We start from the raw sequence: 7,346 nt of genomic DNA, 5'->3' as shown, positions 1-7,346 counted from the left end.
TTCAATTCTATTTGTAAAGGGAATGTTGAAATCTAAAATGAATACTCAAGTCAATCTGGGATTACATAAAGAGGAAGCAATTGAGACAGCCTACATAGATAGAAAAACTGTGGCAAATTTCCCAAAAAGCTTGGAATATCCTATCTGCCAACGACCAAGTAAAACCCTGTTCAGATGCATCTCTCACATTGGCCCCAGCCATCAGGCCATCCTAATGGTTGAGCCCTGCTCCTATTGTACCTGATATTTCACAGCAGTTTACCCCACAATATTAAGACTGCCTTCACTGGCAAAAAGAATGCTCTGTTCAGCTGCATAAGCCTCATGATCCAAAGTCCCTCGCAACTCTGCAAGAACCCACACAAACACTGCAGGAACTGTTCTCAGCTTAATTCAGCTGCTCGAATACGTTTATTGCTATTAAATACCTCGTGTTTCACGGGAACAGAAAGAGCGCGTCATAATTTATAGTGAAGATGATTATTAGTTTGAAACATTCTGATTTTCCTTCTCGCCGTTTCATCTCGATGCTTTATCTAATCTCATTTGCATCGCCGCGTCATGGATAAGCGCGCGCTTGCAGGTATATGTTGAACCTGAATGTGGACCTGTGACAAGTTTAAAAATTAATTTCTCCCCCCAAGGGTGAATTGCACGTCAGGGTGTTTTAAGTCCGAGCCGCCGCTGATGATCGGCCAGTGAAGATGATAGACTTCACGCAGGTGCTGTCGTCCGTCGGGGAGTTCGGGGCGTTTCAGAAGCGCTTGCTGGTGGCACTATGCCTCCCCAACCTCTTCACAGCTTTTCACATGTTCAGTCAGGTCTTCACCGCCATCACTTTTCCACACAACTGCAACACCAGCTGGATCTTACAGCGGGGTCCCGACCTGACAGAGGAGAAACAGCTGAATCTCACCATTCCTCTGGACGGTAATGGAGAATATGACAGCTGCAAGATGTTCGAACCTGCTGATCTTGATCTGGAAGTTATTGAAACGTATGGACTAAATAGCACAACATCATGTACTGATGGATGGATTTACAAGGCACCAAAAGGGAGCAGCACCCTCATAACTGAGGTACTGTACTACTTACTGTAAACTATGTAGGCCTACTCTGGAAAACTACAGTAAATACAGCCTGTATATAAAACTGCATTGTGAAGTTTTCTTTCTAAAAGTTAGCCTATTATAACGCCTTCTATTCCATGTAATCCGTTTTATATATCCAGGTCATTTATTTATTCAATGTCATAAATCATAGGCTACCTTGATTACACCAAAAATGCATTATTGTTACATATAATTTGGTGTTGATTATTATGTGTTTAATGCATTACACTCTTTAAAGGTAGTCCTAAAATCATGAATAGTTATTAGAATTTATTGTGACAGTGCTTATGAGTTACTTATGAGACCATACAACTGATCAAAGGGTGTATTGTAAGGCATTATGAAAGCATTAATTCTTTAAGAATTCATTTATAATGCAAACAGTTGAGAAAGAAATTGCATAATGGCTGTGATTGATCTGTCTGTGTTGCCCAAACTGTCATGTTTGCAAGTTTTTCCTCTAAGAGACTCCTGTGTCTTTATCATTATACACCCAATTAATTTTTATAGCCATTTGTTAGTCATCACACTATAGATACCATGAAAACCAACTGCTTTCGATATAGTTTTTTCTCCATATCTCCATATACGCTTCATAATAACTTTCACTATATCATTAATAAACATCATGTCATTCTGTAATTATATAAAGCAGCTCAGTAGTTGATGTACATTTAAGAAGGGATTGTGACATTCTATAACTATTTCCATGTACATTAACTAAGGATCTGTAAATGCATTATGCAGTATGATGCTACAATGTTTATGAGTTATTGATGAACGTTATTGTAAAGTGTTGCCAATAACTCAAAATGATATCATTTCCATTTGCTCTTTTTCAGTTTGCTGTTTTTATTTTGTCATGTTTTCTTGTCTCATCATAGTTTGACCTGGTGTGTGAAAATAAGATTTATAATGAGGCATCTCAGTCCATCTACATGGCTGGTCTTCTTATTGGAGCCCTATTGTTTGGGCCAATGTCAGACAAGTATGTGTAGAGTACAATCCCTGATATACATAAGAAATATATAATGATATCTATGATCATTTTGAGAGTTTTTTGAAGGTAAAAAAATACAGATCAGAATGGCCACTTCAGTGTCATGAATTTCAGTGTGTTTGTAAACCCTATAATTAATAATGGTCCTGTCTTTTAAACATATGTTGTTGTTTTCATCTAATTGTAAAACATTCTAACCTGAAATCAGTAAAGAGTTATTCGTTAGTGCTTTCATAAATGTGCTGGTTAAACTGTTGTCTTTCTACAGGTATGGCCGGCGATTTGTCACTCTGCTTTCATTGTTACTGCAGTTTCTGTTTGGGGTGGGAGTAGCATTTTCCCCAAACATCTATGTCTACATAGCCCTCCGATTTGTAGTTGGCACTACAATATCAGGGATCGCTATCAACACTTTTGTTCTGGGTAACACATGTGAATCCTTTTAATGCCTGTACATGCCAAGCTCAGGCTTTACACAAATGCTCTTGAAGAACAGAACACTATCAAAATCATACAGGACCTGTTGAGATTACAGCAACTTACTGACATGATTATATTATTATTTTTAATTTTCTTCACTACAACAAAACTACTCCTCAGTAAACTGTATCTCACACATTTTTTAGGTTCTGAGTGGTGTGGTTCATCTAAGCGAGCCCTTTTTACCATTTTGACACACTGCTTTTATGCCATTGGTTTGATGCTGTTGTCTGGTGTGGCCTATGGGATTCGCAACTGGAGGATTTTACAGCTGGTTCTGTCTGCTCCAGTTGGGCTTTTCTGTTTCTATTACTGGTGAGAGTTATTCTATATCCAAGATGAACGCCTAAGGAGCAGCACAGCACGGTTTACAGCGCTTTATACCAGGAAATATTTGAGAATATTCTCTTGTAATTGTTGCATATACACAAGACATATCAGAATTTCTTGTGGCAGGACTCTCCCCGAATCAGCTCGATGGCTTCTGACTCAGGGCAAACAGGAGAGAGCCAAGGAGGAGATCCTGAAAGCAGCCCGAATCAATGGCAGGAAAGTGCCTGAAAATCTGCTTGACAAGGTACATTTTTAGGGACTGCAGATGGAAATTAGCTAGTAGCTAAATCTGGTGCAAAGCATCTCTTCTCTTGTGAGATAAATGTTTTTGTGCATGGTCCCTGACAAATGAATGAAATTCATTAAATTATAGAAACTATAATAGCCAAACTTAATCTGTTCACAGAGAAGTGCTGATCAAAACAGCAAAAGATCAAATTCACACCCATAGACCTACTAAAATTGGGGAAAATAGGGCTAGCGGTCACACTTTTTACTCCAGTGAATATTTTTCAGGGTAGGTTTATTTTTGAAAGTACATTTCTGTATAGATAGATTACATTGATGCTATACATATATTGAGCATTTCCACTGTTATTGCCCAGGAAAAAAGAGAGTTCTTTGAACATATTGACCTTTTGAGAAAAGTTACACTCAATTCCATCAAATTTAATTGTGTAATTAAAAAAAATAAAATGAAACTTAAAATACATATTTTAATATTTTATTTTGTTAAACATTACTCGATTTAATTTGATCAAAGGTTGTTATGAAATTTAAATGTGTGATTCTTAAAATTATTATTTAAAAAATTGTGAAATGTATCATATTGAAAAATATTTTTGTCCTGAGAACACAGTTCAACCTTTCAGTTAAAATCTACCTTCATAATATATTTTAGCTGAATGTATGTAAATGTAAAGCACTTGTTTATGTTTATCCAACAGTTATAGTAAAAATATATTGGAATTTTGGTTTTGAGGTTAGAATTCACAAAAGTTGTTGTTGTTTTTAACTAGGTGTTTTAAACAAATATTTAAAAAAAACACTGCTATAGAAAACACACATTTGTGTGTGCACTGCTATAGAAAACACACATTTGTGACTTGAATTACTGAATTACCAACTCAAAACCTTCTTTGTGTGACAGCTAGTCACGGTCTCCCCTATATCCTCATTATCAGATATCTTACTTACTGTATCTAAAATCCCTAAAAAGTACAAAACATGAAGTAGCTTTTTAAATAATGAATTAACATGAAAGGATGTCTTATCAGATGGAGGCAGAGAACACAGTCCAAAAAGGCTCCATGCTGGATCTGTTCCGAGTGGGTTACCTGAGAAAGAGAGCTCTTATCATGTGCTATATGTGGTGAGTTCTAAATGCATGTCTGACATTAAAAAATATCTAGGTGCAATAAAGATGGCCAAATAAGTATTCTTTTAAACACAATCACACACACACACGCACACAAACAGTCAAAAAACATTATTGACAATACATAATAAATCCTACATCAAAGCATTGACATTGTGAATAACAAACATTTGTAACTAAATTGATCTGTGAAAACGTTCCTAAATGCAATGGGTCTTTTTTATATATATATATATATATATACATACATATGAACGACCAGCGGGTATTTATTGTCTTCTGCACTGGCAGGTTTGTGACGAGCCTGGTATACTATGGGGTCAGTTTGAACGTGGGGAACTTCGGAGTGGACATTTACCTGACTCAACTCATCTTTGGCATTGCAGAGCTTCCTGCCCGCCTGAGCTGCTTTCCTCTTATTCAGCGCTTTGGAAGGAGGATCTGCCAGAGTGCTGTGCTGCTGCTTGGGGGCACTGCCTGCCTTGTGATTCCAGCCATACCAGCAGGTATCTGAGTTTAGAGTCCTGTTTCATTGTTAAAGTAGGAATTGTACTCTGGAGGGTTTGTCCAATTTAGCAAAGAAAATGCAAGTGGTTTCTCTGCTTGAACATTTTGATAATTGTGGTTTACGAGTCCAACCTTTTGGGGCCAATGTAAAATAATTATTTAGTACAGTTGTACTTCTTAATATTATTTGTTATAAAGAAAAACTGCATAAAAGTTAATTATACAGTAGTCACAAAACAAAATCATAGATTTCAAATTCAGTGGTTGTTGCACAATCTATGGTGAAGTTCTTAAAAAGTCTCTTTTTTTTTTCTTTCAGATTACCCTGTGGCTGTGACGGTTATCGCAGTGGTTGGCAAGTTCTCCCTTGCTGCTGCATTCACCATAGTTTATGTGTACACTGCTGAGCTGTACCCAACCATTGTGAGGTATTCACTTGCTTAAACAACCTCCACATTTATCAATGACTGCACTTTTCCATTTTGAATTAGACATTCTAAAAGAGCTCTCTTACTTTTCTTTCTACCTCCTGGTTTTTAAACTATTTGATGTAGGCAAAGTGGTGTGGGACTCAACTCTATGTGTGCACGAGTAGCTGGTATTCTGGCACCTCTGATTGGCTTGTTGAACGTGTATCACCCAGCCATTCCAATGGTTGTATACGGGTCTCTTCCTTTTCTTGGCGGAGCCCTGACCTTCATGCTCCCAGAGACCCTAAACACTGAACTTCAGGACCACACTGATTTCAACATGGATGAGAGCAAGTGCGTAAATACATTCATTATTGTCTACATAGGGTATGACATTTCAACTAAACATGACACTGTTCTTTCATTAAAATGCATATACAATATTTAACATACAGTATATTATGCATTTGTCATATGCTTGTATCCAAAGCAACATACAGAGCATTCCAGATATACAGTGATATAATCAGTATATTCGTTCCATGGGAATCAAACCCACAACCTTAACATTGTTATATATATATATATATATATATATATATATATATATATATATATATATATATATATATATATATATATATATATATATAAAGATTGAGATAAAAAGTAAAGGGTTGTTCTGAATTCTGATCACTTGTGATACAAAATTAAAAGCTTTTTTTCATTTTTCATCTGCAGGAGCTCAGAGAATGCAAAGATTGAAAATGGACTGAATCAGGAACAGGAGATGGCTTTTAAGTGCACAACATTATGAGATTTATACTTGTATTTGAAATGCAAGCTAGTGGTTTTAGGGTTTTTGTTTCATATATTTTTTATTAATGTGTGCGAATGACCTGTGGGAGATTAGTGACAGTTTACTTGTGATGTTTCAGGAAACATTTTTTATGTATTTTTGATTTAAATGAATTTGTATTATTTTTGTATTTTATCCTTAATTTAAAATGTAGTGAAAAGTGATGTATTCATGATTAAACACAATACAGGATTCTGTTTCTCCAACACTCCAACATCTGTTTTCAGATGGTCAGCTGTTAGAGAAAAAGTTTAATTATCTGGGAAAACATTTGTTTTTCTTATTGTATTATGTAATTTATTTAAAACTCATCCAGTTGGCATTTTGGCATTAATAATGGCATTTTATTTCATATCCAAATGACCATATAAAGATACATGCAACCAGATATTTAAAATGTTTTGATTAAAACCTGTACTTTAAGTAGAATATTGCCTAGAATTGCTGCTATAATACACTCCATCATCAGGGTATATGTGATAATAATTTATAGACATGAACTGTTTTATGAAATCGCCTGTTATGTTGATGTAAAATTTTTGAATTTTATTAAAATGTCACATAATCATAAAAAGAAAATCATTTACATTTGCTAACATCTGACCATCTGTCATGTCAAGACTATGGACCATATACTTGTTCAGTGGCTCTAAATGATGTCAGTGCAATTCCTCTGTAACCAACAGACTTCATGTTGTTGATGGCCGAAGCCTCATCATAGTTGTCCTTCTGTCTGAACAACTGCTGATAGTGGAAAACACAGTAGAATCCCCATAGAGAGGAGTGTAGCATTGAACACTAAAACTAAGCAAAAAAAAATCCTTCAGTAATGTTATGTTTTTATGCTTAGGATCTGTGATATTTACAAACCAAATTAATATGTATCATATTTGTAAATGAACAAGTAACAACTGCAGTGTCAGTAGTTTAAAGAGGCAAAGTCTCAAATCAAGGGCAGAACTGTAATTTCAGCATTTCCAAATGAATATTTTGCTGTTTTAACCTGGTCTAGTTGCAGTATACCATTGGTACCTCTCAATAAATAACTGATGGACAATTATTGAGTACAGGCTTTTCCACAAATATAGTATAGTTTTATAGAAGTAATTAACATTTGTTTTCGAACAGTATGTGGTTTTCATTATCAGCTTACCTCAGCTTCTTTTTGCAGTAGAAACTGGTTTTGTGAAAAATTTGTTTGTCAGCTGCCATTCTTTCCATTGGGTAAACTGGTCTCAAACAGGCTGAGCATGTTTCCTGAGCTGCT

General features: G+C 35.6%; 1 protein-coding gene across 1 annotated transcript; it reads left to right on the top strand.

Annotated features, from left to right (window-relative positions):
- Positions 1–385: 385 nt before the first annotated feature.
- On the top strand, positions 386–7,129 carry slc22a13b (solute carrier family 22 member 13b). The gene is made up of 10 exons (XM_052115300.1): positions 386–1,079; positions 1,997–2,100; positions 2,381–2,535; positions 2,739–2,907; positions 3,049–3,169; positions 4,203–4,297; positions 4,595–4,809; positions 5,130–5,238; positions 5,365–5,574; positions 5,962–7,129. Exons 1-10 carry the CDS (start codon positions 705–707, stop codon positions 6,035–6,037), a joined length of 1,629 nt encoding a protein of 542 aa, XP_051971260.1. The 5' UTR covers positions 386–704; the 3' UTR covers positions 6,038–7,129.
- The last annotated feature ends 217 nt before the right edge of the window (positions 7,130–7,346 follow it).

This window comes from Xyrauchen texanus, chromosome 42 (assembly GCF_025860055.1).
Source record: "Xyrauchen texanus isolate HMW12.3.18 chromosome 42, RBS_HiC_50CHRs, whole genome shotgun sequence".
Taxonomy (NCBI): domain Eukaryota; kingdom Metazoa; phylum Chordata; class Actinopteri; order Cypriniformes; family Catostomidae; genus Xyrauchen; species Xyrauchen texanus.
The sequence above is the reverse complement of the archived record's forward strand: the minus strand, read 5'-3'. Positions and strand labels throughout refer to the sequence as shown.

What these genes read in the sequence shown, in the direction of transcription:
- slc22a13b (XM_052115300.1), top strand. Translation starts at nt 705, where the DNA reads ATGATAGACTTCACGCAGGTGCTGTCGTCCGTCGGGGAGTTCGGGGCG. An exon ending in TATCAACACTTTTGTTCTGG is followed by an intron (nt 2,536 to 2,738) that starts GTAACACATGTG and finishes CACATTTTTTAG; the next exon opens with GTTCTGAGTGGTGTGGTTCA. An exon ending in GATTCCAGCCATACCAGCAG is followed by an intron (nt 4,810 to 5,129) that starts GTATCTGAGTTT and finishes TTTTTCTTTCAG; the next exon opens with ATTACCCTGTGGCTGTGACG.